Raw genomic sequence first — 26,475 nt, forward strand, 5'->3', positions numbered from 1 at the left:
ACCCAACATAGGAGCACCTCAATACATAAGGCAACTGCTAACAGCTCTAAAAGAGGAAAACAGCAGTAACACAATAATAGTGGGGGATTTTGACACCTCACCTACACCAATGGACAGATCATCCAAACAGAAAATTACTAAGGAAACACAAGCTTTAAAGGACAAAACAGACCAGATAGATTTAATCGATATTTATAGGACATTCCATCTCAAAACAGCAGATTACACTTTCTTCTCAAGTGTGCACGGAACATTCTCCAGGATAGATCACATCTTGGGTCACAAATAGAGCCTCAGTAAATTTAAGAAAACTGAAATCATATCAAGCATCTTTTCTGACCACAATGCTATGAGATTAGAAATCAATTACAGGGGAAAAAACGGAAAATACACAAACACATGGAGGCTAAACAATACGTTACTAAATAACCAAGAGATCACTGAAGAAATCAAAGAGGAAGTCAAAAAATACCTAGAGACAAATGACAATGAAAACACGACATTCCAAAACCTATGGGATGTGGCAAAAGCAGTTCTAAGAGGGAAGATTATAGCTCTACAAGCCTACCTCAAGAAACAAGAAAAATCTCAAGTAAACAATCTAACCTTACACCTAAAGGAACTAGAGAAAGAAGAACAAACAAACCCAAAGTTAGCAGAAGGAAAGAAATCATAAAGATCAGAGCAGAAATAAATGAAATAGAAACAAAAAAAGCAATAGCAAAGATCAATAAAGCTAACAGCTGGTTCTTTGAGAAGATAAACAAAATTGATAAACCATTAGCCAGACTCATCAAGAAAAAGAGGGAGAGGACTCAAATCAACAAAATTAGAGATGAAAAAGGAGAAGTTACAAGAGGCCCTGCAGAAATACAAAGCACCCTAACAGACTACTACAAGCAACTCTATGCCAATAAAATGGACAACCTGGAAGAAATGGACAAATTCTTAGAAAGGTATAACCTTCCAAGACTGAACCAGGAAGAAATAGAAAATATGAACAGACCAGTTACAAGTAATGAAATTGAAACTGTGATTAAAAATCTTCCAACAAACAAAAGTCCAGAACCAGATGGCTTCACAGGTGAACTCTATCAAACATTTAGAGAAGAGCTAACACCCATCCTTCTCAAACTCTTCCAAAAAACTGCAGAGGAAGGAACACTCACAAACTCATTCTATGAGGCCACCATCACCCTGATACCAAAATCAGACAAAGATACTACAAAAAAAGAAAATTACAGACCAATATCACTGATGAATATAGATGCAAAAATCCTCAACAAAATACTAGCAAACAGAATCCAACAACACATTGAAAGGATCATACACCATGATCAAGTGGAATTTATCCCAGGGATGCAAGGATTCTTCAATATATGCAAATCAATCAATGTGATACACCATATTAACAAATTGAAGAATAAAACCCATATGATCATCTCAATAGATGCAGAAAGAGCTTTTGACAAAATTCAACACCGATTTATGTTAAAAAAAAAAAAAACTCTCCAGAAAGTAGGCATAGAGGGAACCTACCTCAACATAATAAAGGCCATATACGACAAACCCACAGCAAACATCATTCTCAATGGTGAAAAATTGCAAGCATTTCCTCTAAGATCAAGAACAAGAAAAAGATGTCCACTCTCACCACTATTATTCAACATAGTTTTAGAAGTCCTAGCCACGGCAATCAGAGAAGAAAAAGAAATAAAAGGAATACAAATTGGAAAAGAAGAAGTAAAACTGTCACTGTTTGCAGATGACATGATACTATACATAGAGAATCCTAAAGATGCCACCAGAAAACTACCAGAGCTAATCAATGAATTTGGTAAAGTTGCAGGATACAAAATTAATGCATGGAAATCTCTTGCATTCCTATATACTAATGATGAAAAATCTGAAAGAGAAATTAAGGAAACACTCCCATTTACCATTGCAACAAAAAGAATAGAATACCTAGGAATAAACCTACCTAGGGAGACAAAAGACCTGTATGCAGAAAACTATAAGACACTGATGAAAGAAATTAAAGATGATACCAACAGATAGAGAGATATACCATGTTCTTGGATTGGAAGAATCAATATTGTGAAAATGACTATACTACCCAAAGCAATCTACAGATTCAATGCAATCCCTATCAAATTACCAATGGCATTTTTTACAGAACTAGAACAAAAAATCTTAAAATTTGTATGGAGACACAAAAGACCCCGAAGAGCCAAAGCAGTCTTGACGGAAAAAAGTGGAGCTGGAGGAATCAGACTCCCTGACTTCAGACTATACTGCAAAGCTACAGTAATCAAGACAATATGGTACTGGCACAAAAACAGAAATATAGATCAATGGAACAAGATAGAAAGCCCAGAGATAAACCCAAGCACCTGTGGTCAACTAATCTATGACAAAGGAGGCAAGGATATACAATGGAGAAAAGACAGTCTCTTCAATAAGTGGTGCTGGGAAAACTGGACAGCTACATGTAAAAGAATGAAATTAGAATACTCCCTGACACCATACACAAAAATAAACTCAAAATGGATTAGAGACCTAAATGTAAGTCCGGACACTATAAAACTCTTAGAGGAAAACATAGGAAGAACACTCTTTGACATAAATCACAGCAAGGTCTTTTTTGATCCACCTCCTAGAGTAATGGAAATAAAAACAAAAATAAACAAATGGAATCTAATGAAACTTCAAAGCTTTTGCACAGCAAAGGAAACCATAAACAAGACGAAAAGACAACCCTCAGAATCCGAGAAAATATTTGCAAATGAATCAACGGACAAAGGATTAATCTCCAAAATATATAAACAGCTCATGCAGCTCAGTATTAAAAAATCAAACAACCCAGTCCAAAAATGGGCACAAGACCTAAATAGACATTTATCCAAAGAAGACATACAGATGGCCAAGAAGCACATGAAAAGCTCAACATCACTAATTATTAGAGAAATGCAAATCAAAACTACAATGAGGTATCACCTCACACCAGTTAGAATGGGCATCATCCGAAAATCTACAAACAACAAATGCTGGAGAGGGTGTGGAGAAAAGGGAACCCTCTTGCACTGTTGGTGGGAATGTAAATTGATAGAGCCACTATGGAGAACCCTTAAAAAACTAAAAATAGAATTACCATATTGACCCAGCAATCCCACTACTGGGCTTATACCCAGAAAAAACCATAATTCAAAAAGACACATGCACCCCAATGTTCACTGCAGCACTATTTACAATAGTCAGGACATGGAAGCAACCTAAATGCCTGTCGGCAGATGAATGGGTAAAGAAGATGTGGTACATATATACAATGGAATATTACTCAGCCATAAAAAGGAACGAAACTGGGTCATTTGTAGAGACGTGGATGGATCTAGAGACTGTCATACAGAGTGAAGTAAGTCAGAAAGAAAAACAAATATCGTATATTAACGCATATATGTGGAACCTAGAAGAATGGTACAGATGAACCGTTTTGCAGGGCAGAAATTGAGACACAGATGTAGAGAACAAACGTATGGACACCAAGGGGGGAAAGTGGCAAGGAGGGGTGGTGATGGTGGGATGAATTGGGAGATTGGGATTGACATGTATACACTGATGTGTATAAAATGGATGACTAATAAGAACCTGCTGTCTAAAAAAATAAATAAAATAAAATAAAATTCAAAAAAAAAAAAAGATCATGACTGGCAGGGAGAGGGCTGTTAAGGGATTTGGGCAAGACCCAATTCATGCAGTATCTTAGGGTATACGGGTTGGCCGAAAAAGTGTGGATACCATAAGAGCAAATTCCTGTGAAAAAAGGCCGACAGAAAGGCATGAGTTTTGTTACCACAGTCTTTGTGCACTACTTTTGGAGTTCACAGTGATTCTACTATAAGACAGATTTTTTTTTTTTAATGCTCTGAGAAGGCAGAAACCCTCAAAAGCACGTTTCATATAGAATAGACAAATTCTTGGGAATACATCTATTCATTCTTTACCAGGAAATGAAGAGTTAGTATTGAATTTTCCAAATTTACATTCATTCTTGGCATTTGCATTTTAGGTTCCTCGTTTTAAGTTTCCAGTTACACAATATCCAATTTCTTTGAAAATTTACAGTGAGGATGGACATATCCCAGTGGAAACTCCATATCTGGTTACTGTGACTGAAGTGAATAACAGGGAAAACTGGAACCTAAGTAAGGTTTGCTTTCTTCTACAATTATTATAGCTATGCGTACTGTTGTTATTATGTAGAGAAGTGGTTTACAAAACTGTTTACACAAAAGATAGCCGAGAGTTCTTTGGAAAAGAAGTCGAATCAGTTGTCATGTTGCTGTTCACGCTGCTTCTATCATCTCACACTTCTTTTTTTTTTTTTGAAGTATAGGTGATTTACAATATCATGTTAGTTTCAGGTGTACAGCACAGTGATTCAGTTATACATACATATATATATTCTTTTTCAGATTCTTTTCCCTTATAAGTTGTTAAAAAATATTGAGTAGAGTTCCCTGTGCTATACAGTAGGTCCTTGTTGGTTATCTATTTTATATATAGTACTGTGTATATGTTAATCCCCACCTTCTAATTTATCCCCTCTCCACCTGCTTCCCCTTTGGTAACCATAAGTTTGTTTTCTATGTCTGTGTGTCACACTTATTTCATCATCACTTCCAGTGACGTGGACTCAGAGCCATTATGTAGATTAGCAGCAAAAATGATTGAATTTGTGCTACACGTTGGTCTGGTGTCTCCTTTCATTGCTTTTGCAATGTTGTGGAGGAAGATATAAAATGTGTTGCCACATTATCTATAGGATCTATCTTCTAATTATATGAGAAAAGTTTCTTAAATATTTTATGATAAAATAATTGAAAGGATGCAGAAGTATTTCTAAATAAGTAAAATGAAATCTACCACAATTCAGTTTTACCTCAAATATATAATTTTTTGTTGCACATTTGTGTTTGTTCACAAATGTGTACTTTTAAGGAGATAAATAGGTAGATAGATTGATAGATCAATAGATAGAGTTAAATGAAATTTCCAAATGTTATCAAACATCCAGACATTTGGTATTCAGTAAGAGTCTTACTCTGCCCAACATATGCATTTTTGAATTGAAAAACTGAGCAAAGAGAATTAGTAAATATTTTGCTTTAACTAACATCCTCATTTTCTGTGGTGTGCTGGAGCCTGCTCTTTTTGAGCACTGATTGTTAAATATTCAAGCATATGGCATACTGGTTGTTAAACCATTCATTGCTTAAAATTAGCCATGATGATATTCACATCCTGTATGGAGAAAAGGGAACCCTCCTACACTGTTGATGGGAATGAAAATTGGTGCAGCCACTATGGAGAACAGTATGGAGGTTCCTTAAAAACCTAAAACTAGAACTACCATATGACCCAGCAATCCCACTCCTGGGCATGTAGCCCAACAAAACTATAATTCAAAAAGATACATGCACCCCTATTTTCATAGCAGCACTATTTGCAATAGCCAAGACATGGAAGCAAGCTAAATGTCCACGGACGGATGAAGAAGATGTGACATATATATATATATATATATATATATATATATATACACACACACACACACACATACACACACACACATACATATATACATACACACACACAATGGAATATTACTCAGCTATAAAAAAGAATGAAATAATGCCATTTGCAGCAGTGTGGATGGACCTAGAGATTATCATACTAAGCGAAGTAAGAAAAAGACAAATATCATATGATATCACTTATGTGTGGAATCTAGAATATGACACAAATGAACTTATTTACAAAACAGAAACAGACTCACAGACATAGAAAACAAATTTATGGTCACCAAAGGGGAAAGGAGGTGGGAGAGGGATAAATTAGGAGTTTGAGATTAGCAGATACACACTACTGTATACAAACTAAATAAATAAATAACAAGTCCTACTGTATAGCACAGGGAACTATACTCAATATCCTATAATAACTTAGAGAAGAATATGAAAAATTATTTATATATATAAATATATATATATATATAACTGAATTACTTTGCTATATACCAGAAACTAACATAACATTGTAAATCAACTATACTTCAATTAAAAAAATTCACACCCTGAAAATTGGCAAACGCTACAGTCGGAGCTTTTTTTTATCCCTCTAGATCCCATGTACCTTTACACCACTGCCATTTCTAACCCCCACACTACATGTGTGGTTTTAGAAAGAATTACAAGAAGATAGGAGTAACTGATCACTTCTTTCAGAAAAGATTTAAGTGATCTTATTGTGGAACTTCTCTGCTACCTTACTGGAAATCATTTACCAACTGCTAAGGTAGTCCTGAAATTATCTCATTGCCAAATACCCAAAATATCTGCAGGTCAGGATAGTCATAAGCATAGGGCAGGAAAGAAAGGTCAGCCTGAATTAAGGTGGTAAGAGGTCATCCTTCTTGACGATGCCCCTGAGAAGATGCAGTGTCAGATGCTAGGCCTAATTTCCTCTAAATATATTCTCCACAGAGTCAAGCAGAACTAAAATTATGTATAATTTAGCCATGTTATGGAGTGGAATCTTTCATTGTACCTTACTGTATTTAAGAAGCTTTACACAGAATGAGAAAATAGCATACATGTGCTTAAAATATACTTTGTGTAATTTTAGAACACACTGTGCCAGAAAATGTAAAAAAAATGAAAGACTACTTAGAGTCGATTCTTCATGCTCCAGTGTATAATCCTTTAGGCCTCAACCTAAGTATAAAGGTAAGTTGACAGCATTTTTATTTTTCCTGTTTTGAGTTTACATAAAACCTGTATGTCTTTGGTTTTAGTTTTAAAGGATAGGTATCCATGAATGGTGGAAATAGCATCGCTATTTGGAGTTTATTTTTCCTCCATTTCCCTTGATGCTATTATAATATTTCTAAAGATATCTGAATGTTGAATTTAACATTAACTTACCATTTTTTGAGCTAAAATGCAAGACTAATAGATTATCAAGGTGGAGCAGAAAAGGTGTTTCCAAAAGTTAGGGGGGATGAGAGAGTGTCGTGGACATATATACACTACCAAATGTAAAACAGATAGCTAGTGGGAAGCAGCCGCATAGCACAGGGAGATCAGCACGGTGCTTTGTGACCGCCTGGGGGGGGTGGGATGGGGAGGGTGGGAGGGAGGGAGATGCAGGAGGGAGGAGATATGGGAACGTGTGTATATCTGTAGCTGATTCACTTTGTTATAAAGCAGAAACTACCACACCATTGTGAATCAATTATACTTCAATAAAGATGTTTAAAAAAAAAAAAAAAGTTAGGGGGAAATGGGCTCAGTATTCTTCACCTGGACGTGTACAGACACATGTCTTCTGGGTTCAGCTGCCCCTAAGAACACATCAAGTTGACATAATCTAGGTGATTGTTGTGAAAGCCAATAAAAGTTAGGGGACATCTCAAAACCATGAATATGTGGATTAGCCCAAAGTACTCATCAAGGCCATGTTAGATTTTATGTTTCTGTTTCTTCATTCAAAAAGAAAAAAGTGTCAGCTATCGAATCCCTCTGTTTCTAACTCTTGTCCTTCTCCCTCCATTTTTATTTTGATACATGAAGTATATGCCCAAGAACCTTAGAAAAGAGGTTGGAATTTTTCTATGCAGAATCTGTAGGGAAAGTGGCCCCAGTGTATATTTTTACTTAAAGGAACATACATGTCAATGTTGCTAATGCCTGGTGTGTTTCTTCCACAGGGCTCTGAGCTCTTTCACTTCAGAGTGTCTGTTGTTCCGGGGGTCTCGTTTTGTAACTTAGGTGAAGAATTTCAGGTATAGTGAAGGCACAGGTATCCAGTGGTATCCAAGGGAGAGATGGCTGGGGATGTAATATGACAGGCATCCGTCCAGGAGACACTTAAGAGAAAAAAATGGCAGAATTTGTATGATAGACAAGACCTGGAGACGGGGGACCCCGGAGACTGGTGGTGACATTATCAGCAGTGCTGAAGTTAGGGCCCTTGATAGGTTGCAGGACCAGTTAATGCTGGGAAAATTTTAATAAGTGCCTGTATTTGTTTTTGTTCCCTCTCCACCTTCCATATTTAGCTTGGTTTTCTGACACTACCCCCCACCCCGCCAACTCCCCACAGAGACCTATGTCTGTAACACTTTAGTTTCCAGTATTATCCTCCCTTTGGTTATTTGCATTGTAACGGTAGAGTCTTAAATACTCCCAAAGCCGTCAAGATCCAAAAGAATTGGAAACCAAAATCAGTCTCTCCAAATCACCCTATGATGTTCAATGACTCATTTTTGTTTATTCATGTAATGATATCTGCTGCCTGTGGCGGGTGGGAAGGAATAAGGATTTGATTAAATTGATTAATGGCTCATTCATTGTCAAATACTGGTACCACATTATCAAAAACAAAATCTCTTACTCTCTCTTTTTTCCTTTTTCTATCCTGGCCCTGCCTCAGTAATGAATCTGCACAACTGTGGTGATGGGTGCCATGGCAGCAGTGCAGACATCTAAGACCCTGAGAAAAAATCCATCCCACTAGATCTAGGAAAAGAAGCATCTGTCATATGAGGAGCATGAGAGAAAATCCCCATTATTTTTCTCTCTTTTTTCTCATCTCTTTGTCCCAAGGCCAGCCCCAGTTTCATGGAACAGCACAGTAGTACAGAAGGCTAAAACTCTAATGAATCCCAGCTTTCTTCCCAGAGGACTAAGGAAAAGGGCCTCTAGGAGTAGAGAGTGCGGGGGAAATCCCTAAGAGAAGAGAGCTGGAGGAGGAGATTCCTAATTGTGTATATGTACTAGTGCAAGTACCAAGCAGCACACGAGTAGAACACACCTAAAGAAGCTTAGCAAAGGCTTCAAAATAAAACGACAATATAAACACCCGCTTAAGTTCCCCTAAGTGGCAAAGGAGACAGGAAGACATGATAGCATAGCTAAGGCTTTTTTTGAAAACTGAGCAGACATTGGAGCCATACCCACAGACAGTAAGGCATTACTTGTGATCTGAATGCAACCAGTGTGATTGACTGCTGAAACAGACAAAAAATTCAACATTTTCCAGAGAATTTTTAACAGGACCCAAAGTCTCTAAACATAATATCTTAAATATCCAGGATACAATCCAAAGTTACTCAGTATACCAAGAATTAAGAAAATATAAGCAATTTAGGGAAAGAAAAGACAATCAGCAAATGATAGCAAATGGAATTATCAAGACAGATATTTTAAACCAGCTATTATAACCATGCTCTAGGTAAAGGCAAGCACTTTTGAAATGAATGGAGAGGGAAAGGAAGAAATTCTCAGCAGAGAAATAGAAGCTATTTAAAAAAAAAAAACCCAATGGAAATTTTAGAACTGAAAAATACAAATATTTAAAATTTTAAAATCACTGGATGGACTCAATAGCAGAATGGGTATTGCAGAGAAAAGAATCAGTGAATTTGAAAATAAATCAGTAAAAATTCACCCTGAAGAAAAAAGATTTTAAAAAGAATAGCCTCAAGGATCTATGCGACAGTATCAAAAGGTCTAACATTTATGTCACCAGAGTCCATGAAGGAGAGGAAAAAAGAGATTAGTACAGGGGAAAAAAAGAAGGAAAAGCTGAAGAAATTAAGGCTGAAAATGTCCTAAATTTGGTGAACACAAAATTGACAAATTCAAGAATCTTAATGAATCCCAAACAAGTGAACTTAAAAAAAAATCATGCCTAAACACTACACCTGAATGCCTAAATCATAATCAAACTACTAAAAATCAAAGACAAAGAAAAATCTTGAAAGCAGCCAGAGAAAAACACTACATGTAAGTGAACAACAATTTGAATGACTGCTGATTTCTCATCAGAAACCACAGAAGAAGAAAGTTGTACAACATCCTTAATGTACTGGGGACAGTTGTAGTGTAGGGAAGAAGGACTGTCAACCCAGAACTCTATAGCTAGTGAAAATATCCTTGAGGAATGAGGGGAAAATAAAGGTCATTTTCAGATGAAGGAAAAATAAGATAATCCACTGTAAGCAGAACTTCTTTGAAAAAATGCCTAAGGAAGTTCTTCAGGCTAAAAAGAAGTGTCAACAGAGAGAAACAAAGCTTCAGGAATGAAGGAAGAACCACGAAAATGAATACAAGAAAAATAGGAAGTGATTGCATAGTTAATAAAGGAAGAGAATCATTAAGAAACAATAGAAAAAGACAAAGGTTCCTGAAATCTACTTTTGCAAGTATCCTGAAACAATGGAATGCAAAGCATGATCTTGGATTTTCTCTCATTCTAAAGGACATTATTGGAATCATTGACAAAATTTGAGTAAAATCTGGAGATTAGATAATAGCGTTGTCTCAGAGTTAATATCCTGGTTTTGATAACTGCACTCTGGTTAAGTGAATTCTTTGCGTTAAAGAAGCACAAATTGAAATATTTTGATGATAAAAAGACATTGTGTCTAGAACATACTCTTTTATGATTCTGGGGTTCAACTTTTTTTTAGACATGGCATGGAATATTTAGATAATCATAGAAGATTGGGAGGGAAACATTTAAGAAAAAACTGTTTTCAAGAACTTTAGAGATAGCAGTTTAGCTGGAGAACACAGGATTCACAGGTGATAGAGGTTTCTACTCTTAGAAATATAATAGACGACTTAAGCAAGTAAAATTTTTATATTTTCTGATAAGGTGACTGAAATTTTGTTTTAGGCAGAAATGGGTAAGGAAGGCATTCTGGGTGGAAAGAATAACAGCAGCAAAGACACAGATATAGGAAGTCATAAAGCAATCTCTTCAATAGTAGATCCATTAGGCTGGAATGTAAGGTTATATATAAGAAAGTGGGTAGGTTAGGGTCCCATTGTGGGAGACCTTGAATGTCCGAATGAGAACTTTGGAACATTCCTGTCAACAATGAGAACTATTAAACATTTTTGAAAAGGGGTGTTCAGGGATGAGCACATGATCCTACGCCTGCCCAGTCAGAGTGAATCACAGGACTTTTGCTCAAAGTGCTGGGACATGAACTTGCTCTTTCTTAATGACATTGAACAAGGAAGTTTGCAGCCCCAGGAGCTACTGTCAGCCATAAGGACTGTTGGGACTATGGAGGGAGTTATCCAACACTGAGGAAGCAGAACAGAGAAAAAGATAGATTATGATTACAATGGGTGGTTTCCTCTGGCTCTTCCTAACTTTAGCATAGAAAAGAAAATTCAGTTTTGAGATTACAGGTAGCGCACAATTGTCTCTCTCGTTTACCACAAACAGACTAGATCATTCTTACAAAGCTAATTATCCAACCTCCTCTGATGGGCCACCTTTAAAAGAAAGATTTTTGGTATCTTGTAGCACCATATTGAAAACCACAAGTAGCATATCATATCCAATATGTAATATTTGTCTATCAAATCCCCAATAATTCCAGTAGCATTGGGCACATTGTCTGAGCCTCCAAGTACAATAGGACATGGTTAAATCAGCTGGTCCATTACCATGAAGATAATTATCTTCGCAGATTGGAAAGCACAGTTTCTCACTGCTTTCCACACCACTTGGCCAGAGCCACCTTCTAAATTCTGTGGCTTACAATACTCCATTTCTGGTACCAGTTCTATATAGTCAAGATTCTTCTCGTCACAAATGAAGCAATCTCTCTTTGTTTAAAAAAAATTTGTATAGACAGACTTATGTTTTATAAAGATTAATCTGGCAATGTTATTATGTCAACATGGATTGACAGCATGGAAAGCTGTTAGGGGAGCTTATTTATACAAAGTGAGGTATTAAAACTCACAATAGCAGTAACAAAAGTGGAATAGAAAGAATGAATGTGAGAGAAATTAAAAAAGAATTCATAGCTTATGGGACTGTTTCTTAAAAACCAGATACATCCTTAGGTCACTGGGAGGATGGAGATACCTTTAACTTGATCTATACCCTAAAGCAGCTTTTTAATCCTTTATCTTGTCCTGGCATTTTCCCACATTCCTGCCATCCTGTTTTCATTCATCTCTACTTTCTTCTGCCTCCAAAGATGATCTTCCTTCCTACTTCACTGGGAAAACATAAGCTTGAACCACCTTATTCTCCATATGCCCCCACTTCTACTTATAACATCTATGGTACCCATCTATGCCTCTAGTCTCAGAGAAAAAGACGACTCTGTGCCTCTGTCAATGATCCTGTCTCCCCTCCAGGAACTTGTTTTTATTAATTAGCCATTCAGGCAGAGGAAACGTTTTGAATCTACAGAAATTTCCCAATGTCAGCACTTGTACAGAGGATTTCTAAAGAGAGGATAGTTTGGAAGAGCCCATGCTTATTCCCTCTACCTTGAATGTACCTCCTCCTCCTTCTCTTATTCTTCAAGACCCAGCTCAGGAAGCACATTACCTGATAACGCTAAGCAGTTAGGCACTTCTAAGCATGTTCCCACAGCACTTTACCTGTTCCTCTGTAACTGAACACAGAATGTTTTCCTGCTGTGTAAGTGTTCTATCTGCCCACCTCTGCCACTAAAGACATAGGATAAAGGAATAGGATATAAATCGAATTCCTATTCCCTGTGTATCATGTGGAAATTCACCACCTGTCAAATTGTCAAGAGACTGTAAGCTTTGTGGAAGCTAAATATCTATATCAGTCTGGACGGAATGTTGCTAAATGACTAACAATGTCTCCACCACTGTGGGAATCATGTCAAGTTCAGCGTTTTGAATTACTGGGTTCAGAAAGCTTAAAGACTTTGCTTTTTCTGTTGCAGATTTATGTTGACGAAGCCCCTCTGCCATTTCCAGGACACACACTTATTGCCCTCGCAGCAGCTGTACTGCTAGGGGGATTAATTTTTATAGCATTTATGTTCCAAATACATAACATCCACCCATGGGATACATGCAAAAAATTGATGAGGACAAACAATGTGAATTCAACAAATATTACTGCTAATTAGCTGGCTCATCGACTGAAAATCTGAATAGTGAACAAATGGTAATCATAATTTTCTCTTTATTTCCTAGTTTCATTAGACAACTCCTAGAAAAAAATATATTTAAATGTTAATGTTAAAACTAGCTAAAATACTATAGAATTACCATTTTAACTCAAATTGCTATTTGTTAACATGTTTACCATTCCATTCTCTTATTTTGAATACATGGAAAATTTCTTATGTCAACACTTATAATAGAGGATTTTCCTTAAGGTTTTTAGAAAAATACAAAATGATAACCATCTCTGTGTGGAATGGGTTTTCTGTATATTTCAGCTTTTGTTGACTGGAGCCCATTCTGGGCCTTGCCCTTTTCAGATTGGAATATGAGTAGAATGCAATCCTGCCAGGGAAAGATAGGTGATAAAGGAGGCTCCTGTCCATGTGTGCTTTCAGAGCCTCATGGAAATTAAAGATGAAACCATTTGGGTTTCTTGAGGCAACCTCAAAACCAGATTGTAACACCTAAAGAGAATGAATTGTGACCCCATCGTGGGGTTGGACGAACACGGGGTCTGGGTGAGGTACTTATTTACAAAACTACATGCAACATGTAGAATTCCAAAAGATTCACCTCTGTGTACTCTCAGAGCACCTGCCCCCAGGTAGTCAGAAGATGGCCAATGCATTTGGAGATCAGAGAGTGACACCCTCCTGGAAAAGCTCAGGAGGAGCCGCAGACTGCTCTTGACAACATAGGGAGAGCCTAGGCATCCGGTCCAGGAGAGCCCAGCTCTGAGAACTGTAAACCGTGGCCGTACCTGTGTATCATGAAAGTTCTTTCGAGAGGATAGTGGGCAAGGTAGATCCAACAGTTAGACTCCGGAGCCAGACGTCCCAGGTTTGCCACTTCCTAGATGTGTGACCTGAGCAAATTATTTAATTTCTGTGTGCCTAAGTGTTTTCACCTGTAAAATGGGGATAATATTAATACCTACCTAATAGGGCTGTTGTGAGGGTCAAATGAATTAATACATGCAAAGTAATCAGAACAGTGCCTGGCTCTGTGAATACTCTAAGTGTTAGCTGTTGTTGTTAGGTTGTAAGTGATAGAAAGCCATTTTGTCTAATTATAATAAAAAGGGACATTTATTGGAAGGATACTACAGAAAGCCAGAAAATCAAAGCAAAATCTGGACAATCAGTTCTTGTCCATGGGGAGGAATGAGAACCATTCTGGAGACCTAGGAAAACAGGAGTTTGTCAACACCTCAGAACATCACTTGGGCCAGGGCTCTAGAGATAAAACATGGCACAGAAGTTAAAAGTGTAAGCTCCAGAGTCTAACAACCTGTGTTTCTTCTTTTAATAAACTGTTTTTTTAGAATAGTTTAAGATTTACCGAAAAGTTGTGAAGGTGGTACAGAGTGTTCTCGTATAACCCACACGCATTTGCCCCTAGTATTAATGTCTTACAGCTTGGTTTTTATCTAGCTCCATCACCTACTAGCTGTGTGATCTTGGGAAAGATATTTAACCTAAGATTCTGTACTGTGGTCTATACATGTCATCTTTTGGCTATTTGAGCATATAGATGCATGCCGTGTACACGTCTGTCTTCCTGTGTGTTCAAAGATGCCCCTGCTAAGATAATTCATTCTACATGTAACCACAAACTCATTCACCTCTTCCCCCAAAAAACACCATCCAAAGTCATATCTAATGATGGGGTCCAGAAGTAACGTCATAGAGCCACTGTTCTTGGGAGTCCAGAATCTCTAGGTGCTATCAATTTTTCTTTATTTCTGTTGAAAAGGAGGAAATGGTGATGATTATTATACTTTAGCAAAAGTCAAGAAATGTGAATTGTTTATGACCCTGTAACTAACACTAAAGCTGGCATTAGATTTCTCTCTCCACCACACATTCCATGTGCTGCCCTGCCTCTGAACAGCACCTCGCCTGATTAGGATCCTTTGCCCAGAAGAATGAAATGTCTTCATTTGTGAAGGATCCGAGCCTTTGGTAAATCTGCCCTTTGGTAATCAGATATCTATTACTCTGTAAGTTAGTTTCCATTGATTTTTATTTTTTCCATTGATTTTTTTTCCATTGATTTTATCCATTGAAGTTTACCAAGGATATCCGGGGTTATCCTTGGTAGTAGAAGTTTGTGGCCTTGGATCCACCCAATTAATCTTGGTCCTCAGTGTGTTATAGCATCTCTATTTTTCCTCAGTAAGGTTGATTATCCTCTTTTGTGCCTGTTTTCCTAATACACCAGGAACCAAAAATGGTTACATGGCTGTCTTGGTTTACAATTCAGTGGGATCATTATTGCTTTCACTGGTATTTCTACACTGGTGAGATAGGCCACTTGATTATCAGAGCTCAAAGTTTAGAACACAAAAAAACAAAAATTTTGGTAGGTTTATTAAGTGAAATCTAAAAATAACCATTCACTCTCCACCCCTTATTTCCCAGATTAATGTGTTCTAGCTAGCAAACATCCCTGTATACTGGGGATTTCCAACATGGAACATATATTTCATCCAGCCAGAGAAATCGCAGTGTCCAAGAGACCACTGTGCATGAACGTTCAGTAGGCTTCCTTATATAATAAGACCACCTGTTTCTGGATGACAGAGTAACAGTAATGCAATTAATCCCCAAAACATCCACCCATTGCCTCATTTCTTTTTGTGAAGTGAGTTGAGGATAGGGCCAGAGGCAAATTGTGAGGGATTAAACTGTTTAGAGTCCCAATGTGCTGAAAAGATTATTGTGTCTCCCTATGGGTAATTAAAATTTTAAATGTTTGATTTTAACACAGCACTTAAATATACGTGGAAATTAGAATAACTTCTTTCCAGATTTTCTGATTGGAAAATTCTGAATAGGGCTTCCCTGGTGACGCAGTGGTTAAGAATCCGCCTGCCAATGCAGGGGACACAGGTTCGAGCCCTGGTCTGGGAAGATCCTCCATGCCACGGAGCAACTAAGCCTGTGTGCCACAACTACTGAAGCTGCACTCTAGAGCCCACAAGCCACAACTACTGAGCCCTCATGCCACAACTACTGAAGCCCGCATGCCTCGAGCCCATGCTCTGCAACAAGAGAAGCCACCGCACTGAGAAGCCCGCGTACCACAATGAAGACCCAACGCAGCCAAAAAAAAAGATTCTAGTTCCCTAAGTTCAGGGTTCCTTTCAGGTAATGCAACTCACCATATGTGCACATGTCATCTGGCCCGCTTTGTGTTACCCTGGGGCTCAGGGTGCTGCAAAGATGCTAATACTCCGGCTACTGCTGTTGTTGAAAGTAATAAACAGTCCTTTGTTTTGTCTCAGGTGTCTTCTGTCCTCACCCAGCATTCCCAGAACTACCTCATTAGTTAACAAGTAGGATAAAAACCTCAGATCCTTCACAGTTCTTGGCACAAACAAGGCTTAAATTTGTTCACAGGTCTGCTGGGTCATGAGAGAAGAGTAACCGATTTGTACTGCAGCCTGAATTGGGCTAGGTCCCACTCAAAGCTGTCCATTTTTGAACCAAAATTATTAGAGCAGGAATTCTAAATGATATGCGGTATGTACGGCCTCACATTTCCAGATGTTGTTTGTCTTCGTGGTAGGGAATGCGTGGTGCTCTGGCCTGTTCTTTACTTTGGAATGGGAGATCCTCACAGGCTCCATAATACTGAATTAATCCAAACTTTGCTACAGCATATTCTTATCAACTTTGATCTATCTCATCACACATGAATCTTACCAAGATGTCTTAGGAAGTTGTTTCTTTATGCTCTTCAGGTCCTTGCAACATAATGTCCTATTGCATAATGAGGTGATCACCTCGCTCCCCACTAGACTGGCACACAGAGCCAGAGTGGCAGAATAGTAACAGTGTACTGCTACCCAGCCAGGGGAAGGCCTGTGCTTGACATGGAGCAATATGCCAGGGCCCTTAATGGTTGTCTCTGTACCATGATTACTGTGCCCACTCTGCTGTCACTATAATGAGCACACAGGGTGTAGTCATCTTAGGCACCTCTCATTTCTATCAGTATCAGGGATCCAGTTTCCAACTGTGTCAGCTTGAGAAAGTTATTTAATTTCTCTGTGTCTCAGTTTCTTTGCCAATATAATAGTTGTTACTTGCCTCATTTGATTGCTTGGGAATTGAAGGAGTTAATATATGTAAAGTGCTTAGAACAGAGCCTCGCCCCTAGAAAGTGCTGTGGAAGTGTTAGCTATTATACAGGGAAGGTCAGGGAGCACATCTTAAAAGATTCAGATGCTTCTCTTATCAATCTGCCCCTAATGACAAGAAAGGGGAGGGAGACTTCTGGGTGCTGTCAGTCTTTGAACTCTTCTCTCTCTGCTGGGTCAGGTGCTTTCTGGCCTTTCAGTGTCACCTAGCGTGGTGCAGGTATTGGGCCAGATTTGCATTAGTTAGTCCAGTCCCTTAGAACCCCAGCCAGCAGCCTTAGCTAGCATATCAAATACAGTATCACTATGACAATGAATTGAGAATGATCACATATTATATTCTTCAATCTTTGGTCAAACATTTCAAAAGTCCTCGTCCATAAAAATGTCCTTGGAGTTTTAACAATGAAATGAGCACATTCTATAATTGGCAATTCTATGGTGTAACTCTTTTCTATTCTGATTATGCTTAACACTCTCCTGCTTGAGTCAGAATCCACCATTTGACAAAAGGACGGATTTTGAGATTTCGTCTACAAAGGGAGGCACATCAGGAAGTGGCAAAGATTTCACTGAGGGAAGAATTTAGATGATACTTGGTTGGCTGAGCATATTAGTCAGTTTTTACAGCAGTATCAACCCTCAAACCTCAACCCTCAGTGGCTTGTGACAATAAGCATCTGTTTCTTGCTCACCGGTCTCTGGATCGGCTGTGCTGGTTCTGCATCCGCTAGATCTGCCCCACATGTCAGTCATTCTGGAACACAGGCTAAAGAGCAGGGCCCACCAGGGCAGCTCTTCTAATGGCACAGGTCCAGACACAAGAGACCCAGCCAAACCATCTGAACTATCTGAAGCCCGTGAGGGATGCTCACGTCTGCTCATATTCCATTATGTGATCAAAGCACATGGCCAAGCCCAACACCGGCAGGACAGGGATGGTTACTACTCTCATTCTAGATGTCAGATATTAAGATCTCACTCTTACCTCATTGCTTTGATCATCTATTGCTATGTAACCAACTCCACAATTTAGTGACTAAAAACGACAACCATTTTATTTGTTCAAGATGGTAGCCTGGGCTGGACTTGGCTGGGTGATTCTGCTGGTCTTGCCAATGGTCCCTCTTGCACGTCCTTCAGCTGGCACGTTGGCTGGGGGCTGGGCTCAGCTGGGCACCTGATTTCTGAGCTTCTTTCTCTCTCCATGTAGTCTCAGGGCCTCTCCCTTTTCCACATGGCCTCTCTATGTAGCTTCTCTACCAGGGTAGTAGGACCTCTTACATGGCAGCTCAGGGCTCCTAAAAATGCAAAAGGGGAAGCTGCCACACTTGGGCCTAGTAGTGGTACAACACCATCCACATTCTATTGGCTAAAGCAAGTCACCAGCCTAGCCCAGATTTAAGGGAGGAGGACTGTGCATGATCGTGCATATTGAGAGATGAGGTTCACTGAAGGCCACCAATGCAGCAGACTTATCAGAAAGCACCCTCCTCCAAAGGAAGAAGTTGAGGCTCCTTTGTATGCTGGGGCTGGAACGTCCAAGATGGCTTCCTAACTCACATGTCTGGCTCCTCAACTGTGCTGGCTGGAGCAGCTGGGGTCTGGCCAGGAGGCATCTGCCTTCCTACTCACAGACTTGTAGTATCATGGTGATTGGATTTCTTACATGGCGGTTGGCTTCCCCCAGAACACAAAGGTGAGAACTGCCAGGTTTTCTTTAACACTAGGACTTCAAAATCTCAGAATATCAATTCTGCTTCATTCTATTGGTCAAGGTTGTCCCAGGGCCAGCTCAGATTCAAAGGCAGGAGAAATAGACTCCACCTCTTTTGAGTGGCAAGGCGACATGACAAAAGAACCTAAGGGTTGAGAGGGGTCATTGTAGTCATCTGTGGAATTGTAATCTGCCACTTTGATGTTCATTAAAGAAATCTACTTGGGCTGTGAACTCAACTGGCAATCTACTTCGGAAATCCTTAAAATCAGTTCTAAACTGGATTTTCATTGTCTCAACTTTTGGCCACAGCCATGAGAGCTTCATTCAGAAGGGTCACAAGACAGTTCTGAGGAAGACTATTTTGTCTATATCAATATTATTGGGATTTGAGTCTCTCAGCACCACTAGAAGCAAACATCCTAACCTAAGTTCCAACATCCCTCTTTCAGTGGTCAACTAATATCCACCCCCTCCTCCTGCCCAACCCCATCTCATGTCACACTCAGGGGGTCCATGACCCTGAACTAACCCAGGCAACTCCAGCCCACAGCAGCAGGAGTTCTTGACTGACCTTCTGACATGCTACCATCGTGTGACTAAACTCCCTACAAATACACACACCTACAACTTCCATCTCGGGTCTCTGATTCAGGTTAAAAGTCCTCAGCAGGAACCTGACTGGCTGAAGGTGTCTAAGTCAGATGGTTACCCCTAGATCAATCAGCCATGGCCAGGGACAGGGTCATGCACCATTCCCAGAAAAGGAAAAACCATTGATTAGCTTGGCAATCCCTCCAGTCGGTGAGGAACAAAAACTTGGATGCAGCCTGTGGAGAACAGAGAGGATGACTGAGCATGGTGAGTGTCAATGACTGAAACATGGGGGCACTGGGCAAATTGCAATGCAATTCAGATGGAAAGGAAGGGTAAAGAGCTGGGATTGGTGGGTGACTGGACAAGGCTGGAAGGGTCAGCAAACAGTCCTTCCACCTCCAAACAAGCATGTGTGCTCCAACCCCATCTGCCCCCTCCATGCCTTTGGTGGTAGATGCCAGCCAGTGTCATTAGAATCTCTGCCTGCCTTGGAGTTGGGAGCCCTCCCTACCACCCCCAGCTCGCCCCACAGAGCCTCCTGCCAGCCTCCTCCTCCCTGCCAGCCTCCTCCTCTTTCATCCACGATCATTTGACCCATCATTCAAGGCCCAGTTGAAATATCTCCTCTACTTAGAAATTCTCTCCCAGCTTTCTTTGGTAATGAGTTTTTCTTTCCTTTGAGTAGCATAACACTGTGCACATTTCTTGGTCATCACCCCTATTAACCTGGTTCTGCTATTTACATACTTTATCCTCTGCACTAGGTATGGTGCTAATTTTCAGTCACATTTCTTTTTAATGCCTGTCCAGTATAGTGACTAATACATGGTCAGCGTTCAATAAGTGACTGAAGAGTAAAACCCCTTTATTATCAAACTCAGGCGTGAACAGGAGAACATAAAGACGATACAAGAGCATCTTTCTATGAGAGAAGTTCAGATAAAGTAGCACTATACCTACATCCCACAGGCACAAAGTAAGCACTCAAATATTTGTTGAAAAATAAATAAACAGATGAATACAAAGAGAAGATTCAAAGGGAGAGGGTTTGAAGATCATACATGATCTGTATAAAATTATAAGGGAGTGTTTCTTTTTAGTCTTTTTGATTTTAAGAGTAGTAACTGGGAAATTTAGAAAACAAAAGTATGAGGAAGAAAACTTAAAATTATACCACTTAAAATTTTGGTATGTTTTCTTAGTCTTTTATGTTGTGTGTGTGTGTGTGTGTGTGTGTGTGTGTGTAAAAGTGTACATTAAGCATACCCAGTATAGAAAGTAATTGGTGCCTAAATGGAAGGTAACACAAAGAAGAGCTTACTGCCTAATGACTCACATCAGGGGGAGTGGAGCTGCCCTGCCTTAGAAGCCCCACTTCCTAGAGGAGCAATATCGCTTGTGACAACTTTATAGGCATATCTTCCAGGTGACTAGAGTCACCACACTGAGGGAAGCCCAAGGATATCAGGTATTTATAGTTCTCACAGCCTGGATGCAGCTTACCAGTAAGGAATCATTTTTACCATAAACAACACTGTCTAATAACACAGTTAACACATCTTATTGAGCAGGTTACCAAGGAAACAGAGTTAGAAAGTTAACAGGAGTTCAAATGCTCATGCAGAAGGTTTTTGTTAACCTCATGAAAGAATTCTGTTAACCCTTTACCCATTGGTTCTAATCTAGTTCTGCCACTAACTAGCTACATGTTTTGAGCAATCACTTTCTGGGTCTCTAGCCCATCGTCTATAAAATGAGGGCATTTTACTACAGCTTCCATCCTTTTATTCTGAATCATATCACGGTGTAGTGAAAGCAGTACTATGTTAGAAGTAAAAAATATAGGTTCTAATCCCTTTAACTAGCTCTCCTACTTATTAGTTATCTGACCTGGGGATAATATTACCTGCTAGTACTCATAGTGTTAGGATAAGGATACAAGATTAGAATACATACGATAATGCTTTGAAAACTACATAACATTATAAAATGTAAATGACAAGGACTAACATTTACTGTACACCACTTATGTTACAGACACAAGAAAGATGTTTTCAGAAAAATATCTGTTAGCTTGAATCTTTACTAGAATAAAGTTAACTATTTTTCCTAAGGTCCTCAGCCTGTATTTTGCAGAGCTAAAATTCACAAAAGATTGCCTGTTCTAAAAGCCCATGTCTTTTCACTCTGTCGGTTTTAGTAACATAATCTGTAATTCTGAAACTGTAATTGTAAAGGTTATTTTTTGTTAACTTGAATTAGACATATTAATAGCAATAACTCTCTCTTGTTTATATGTACTTTAAAATCTCTCCCTTATTTAAGGATAAATATGGTGTACTCTTCTCTCTAGTTATTTAACTTTTCCTACCCTACTCTAGGTCAATCCACCTCACTACAAATAATTCAATTTTGTTTCTTTTTATGGCTGAGTAATATTCCATTGTATATATGTGCCACATCTTCTTTATCCATTCATCTGTCGATGGACATTTAGGTTGCTTCCATGTCCTGGCTATTGTAGATAGAGCTGCAATGAACATTGTGGTACATGACTCTTTTTGAATTATGGTTTTCTCAGGGTATATGCCAGTAGTGGGATTGCTGGGTCATATGGTAGTTCTATTTTTAGTTTTTTAAGGAACCTCCATACTGTTCTCCATAGTGGCTGTATCAATTTACATTCCCACCAACAGCACAAGAGGTTTCCCTATTCTCCACACCCTCTCCAGCGTTTATTGTTTGTAGACTTTTTGATGATGGCCATTCTGATCCGTGTGAGGTGATACCCTGTTGTAGTTTTGATTTGCATTTAATGATTGCATCTAATGATTAGTGATGTTGAGCATCTTTTTATGTGTTTGTTGGCAATCTGTGTATCTTCTTTGGAGAAATGTCTGTTTAGGTCTTCTGCCCATTTTTGGATTGGGTTGTTTGTTTTTTTGTTATTGAGCTGCATGAGCTAATTGTATATTTTGGAGATTAATCCTTTGTCAGTTGCTTCGTTTGTAAATATTTTCTCCCATTCTGAGGGTTGTCTTTTCATCTTGTTTATGGTTTCCTTTGCTGTGCAAAAGCTTTTACGTTTCATTAGGTCCCATTTGTTTATTTTTGTTTTTATTTCCATTTCTCTAGGAGGTGGGTCAAAAATGATCTTGCTGTGATTTATGTCATAGAGTGTTCTGCCTATGTTTTCCTTTAAGAGTTTGATAGTGTCTGGCCTTACATTTAGGTCTTTAATCCATTTTGAGTTTATTTTTTGTATGGTGTTAGGAAGTGTTCTAATTTCATTCTTTTACATGTAGCTGTCCAGGTTTCCCAGCACCACTTATTGAAGAGGCTGTCTTTTCTCCATTGTATACTCTTACCTCCTTTATCAAAGATACGGTGACCATAGGTGTGTGGATCCTGTTCCATTGATCTATATTTCTGTTTTTGTGCCAGTACCGTACTGTCTTGATTACTGTAGCTTTGTAGTATAGTCTGAAGTCAGGGAGCCTGATTCCTCCAGCTCTGTTTTTCTTTCGCAAGATTGCTTTGGCTATTCAGGGTCTTTTGTATTTCCATACAAATTGTGCAATTTTTTGCTCTAGTTCTGTGAAAAATGCCATTGGTAATTTGATAGGGATTGCATTGAATCTGTAGATTACTTTGGGTAGTATAGTCATTTTCACAATGTTGAATCTTCCAATCCAAGAACATAGTATATCTCTCCATCTGTTTATATCATCTTTAATTTCTTTCATCAGTGTCTTATAGTTTTCTGCATACAGGTCTTTTCTCTACTTAGGTAGGTTTATTCCTAGGTATTTTATTCTTTTTGTTGCAATGGTAAATGGGAGCGTTTCCTTAATATCTCTTTCAGATATTTCATCATTAGTGTATAGGAATGCAAGAGATTTCTGTGCATTAATTTTGTATCCTGCTACTCTACCAAATTCATTGATTAGCTGCAGTAGTTTTCTGGTAACATCTTTAGGATTCTCTATGTATAGTATCATGTCATCTGCAAACAGTGACAGTTTTACTTCTTCTTTTCTGATTTGGATTCCTTTTATTTCTTTTTCTTCTCTGACTGCTGTGGCTAAAACTTCCAAAACTATGTTGAGTAATAGTCGTGAGAGTGGGCAACGTTGTCTTGTTCCTAATCTTAGAGGAAATGGTTTCAGTTTTTCACCATTGAGAACGATGTTGGCTGTGGGTTTGTCATATATGGCCTTTATTATGTTGGGGAAAGTTCCCTCTATGCCCATTTTCTGGAGAGTTTTTATCATAAATTGGTGTTGAATTTTGTCAAAAGCTTTTTCTGCATCTATTGTGGTTATCATATGGTTTTTATCCTTCAATTTGTTAATATGGTGTATCACATTGATTGATTTGCATATATTGAAGAATCCTTGCATTCCTGGGATAAACCCCACTTATTCGTGGTGTATGATCCTTTTAATGTGCTGTTGGATTCTGTTTGCTAGTATTTTGTGGAGGATTTTTGCATCTATGTTCATCAGATATATTGGCTTGTAGTTTTCTTTCTTTGTGACATCTTTGTCTGGTTTGGGTATCACGGTGATGGGGACCTTGTGGAATGAGTTTGGGAGTGTTCCTTCCTCTGCTATATTTTGGAAGAGTTTGAGATGGATAGGTGTTAGCTCTTCTCTAAATGTTTGATAGAATTTGCCTGTGAAGCCATCTGGTCCTGGACTTTTGTTTGTTGGAAGATTTTTAATCACAGTTTCAATTTCAGTGATTGTGATTGGTCTGTTCATATTTTCTATTTCTTCCTGGTTCAGTTCAGAAGGTTGTGCTTTTCTAGGAATTTGTCCATTTCTTCCAGGTTTTCCATTATATTGGCATATAGTTGCTTGTAGTAATCTCTTAGGATGCTTTGTATTTCTGCAGTGTCAGTTGTTACTTCTCCTTTTTCATTTCTAATTCTGTTGATTTGAGTCTTCTCCCTTTTTTTCTTGATGTCTGGCTAATGGTTTATCAATTCTGTTTATTTTCTCAAAGAACCAGCTTTTAGTTTTATTGATCTTTGCTATTGTTTCCTTCATTTCTTTTTCATTTATTTCTGATCTGATGTTTATGATTTCTTTCCTTCTACTAACTTTGGGGGTTTTTTGTACTTCTTTCTCTAATTGCTTTAGGTGTATGGTTAGGTTGTTTATTTGAGATGTTTCTTGTTTCCTGAGGTAGGATTGTATTGCTATAAACTTCCCTCTTAGAACTGCTTTTGCTGCATCCCATAGGTTTTGGGTCATCGTGTTTTCATTGTCATTTGTTTCTAGGTATTTTTTAATTTCCTCTTTGATTTATTCAGTGATCTCTTGGTTATTTAGTAGCGTATTGTTTAGCCTCCATGTGTTTGTACTTTTTACAGTTTATTTTTTCCTGTAATTGATATCTAGTCTCATAGTGTTGTGGTCAGAAAAGATATTTGATATGATTTCAATTTTCTTAAATTTACCAAGGTTTGATTTGTGACCCAAGATATGATCTATCCTGGAGAATGTTCCATGAGAACTTGAGAAGAAAGTGTATCCTGTTGTTTTTGGATGGAATGTCCTATAAATATCAATTAAGTCCATCTTGTTTAATGTGTCATTTAAAGCTTGTGTTTCCTTATTTATTTTCTGTCTGGATGATCTGTCCATTGGTGAAAGTGGGATGTTAAAGTCCCCTACTATTATTGTGTTACTGTCGATGTTCCCTTTTATGGCTGTTAGCATTTGCCTTATGTATTGAGGTGCTCCTATGTTGGGTGCATAAATATTTACAATTGTTATATCTTCTCCTTGGATTGATCCCTTGATCATTATGTAGTGTCCTTCTTTGTCTCTTGTAATAGTCTTTATTTTAAAGTCTATTTTGTCTGATATGAGAATTACTACTCCAGCTTCCTTTTGATTTTCATTTGCATGGAATATTTTTTTCCATCCCCTCACTTTCAGTCTGTATGTGTCCCTAGGTCTGAAGTGAGTCTACTGTAAGTAGCATATGTACAGGTCTTGTTTTTGCATCCGTTCAGCCAGTCTATGTCTTTTGGTTGGAGCATTTAATCCATTTACATTTCAGGTAATTATCGATATGTATGTTCCTATGACCATTTTCTTAATTGTTTTGGGTTTGTTTTTGTAGGTCTTTTCCTTCTCTTGTGTTTCCTGCCTAGAGAAGTTCCTTTAGCATTTGTTGTAAAGCTCGTTTGATGGTGCTGAATTCTCTTAGCTTTTGCTTACCTGTAAAGGTTTTAATTTCTCCATTGAATCTGAATGAGATCCTTGCTGGGTAGAGTAATCTTGGTTGTAGGTTTTTTCCCTTTCATCACTTTAAATATGTCCTGCCACTCCCTTCTGGCGTGCAGAGTTTCTGCTGAAAAATCAGCTGTTAACTTTATGGGGATTCCGTTGTATGTTATTTGTTGCTTTTCCCTGCTGCTTTTAATATTTTTTCTTTGTATTTAATTTTTGATTGTTTGATTAATATGTGTCTTGGTGTGTTTCTCTTTGGTTTTATCCTGTATGGGACTCTCTGTGCTTCCTGGACTTGATTGACTATTTCCTTTCCCATGTTAGGGAAGTTTTCAACTATAATCTCTTCAAATATTTTCTCGGACCCTTTCTTTTTCTCCTCTTCTTTTGGGACCCCTATAATTTGAATGTTTAATGTTGTCCCAGAGGTCTCTGAGACTGTCCTCAATTCTTTTCATTCTTTTTTCTTTATTCTGCTCCCTGGAAGTTATTTCCACCATTTTATCTTCCAGCTCACTTATCCGTTCTTCTGCCTCAGTTATTGTGTTATTGATTCCTTCTAGAGTATTTTTAATTTCAGTAGTTGTGTTGTTCATCATTGTTTGTTTGCTCTTTAGTTCTTCTAGATCCTCGTTAAATGTTTCTTGTATTTTCTCCATTTTGTTTCTGAGATTTTGGATCATGGTTACTATCCTTACTCTGAATTCTTTTTCAGGTAGGTTGCCTATTTCATCTTAT

General features: G+C 38.3%; 1 protein-coding gene across 1 annotated transcript in view; it reads left to right on the forward strand.

The window, feature by feature from the left end:
• The window catches only part of CATSPERB (cation channel sperm associated auxiliary subunit beta), a 170,760-nt gene that overhangs the window by 140,836 nt on the left and 3,449 nt on the right, over positions 1–26,475 (forward strand). The window contains exons 24-27 of the mRNA XM_082451224.1: positions 4,067–4,202; positions 6,685–6,785; positions 7,769–7,843; positions 12,800–13,026. Of these exons, the coding sequence (XP_082307350.1) occupies positions 4,067–4,202; positions 6,685–6,785; positions 7,769–7,843; positions 12,800–12,988 (501 nt within the window). The 3' untranslated portion in view covers positions 12,989–13,026. The remainder of the gene's footprint in view (positions 1–4,066; positions 4,203–6,684; positions 6,786–7,768; positions 7,844–12,799; positions 13,027–26,475) is intronic.

The sequence above is a fragment of the Balaenoptera physalus genome, assembly GCF_965194825.1.
Source record: "Balaenoptera physalus genome assembly, chromosome: 2".
NCBI classification, from domain to species: Eukaryota; Metazoa; Chordata; class Mammalia; order Artiodactyla; family Balaenopteridae; genus Balaenoptera; species Balaenoptera physalus.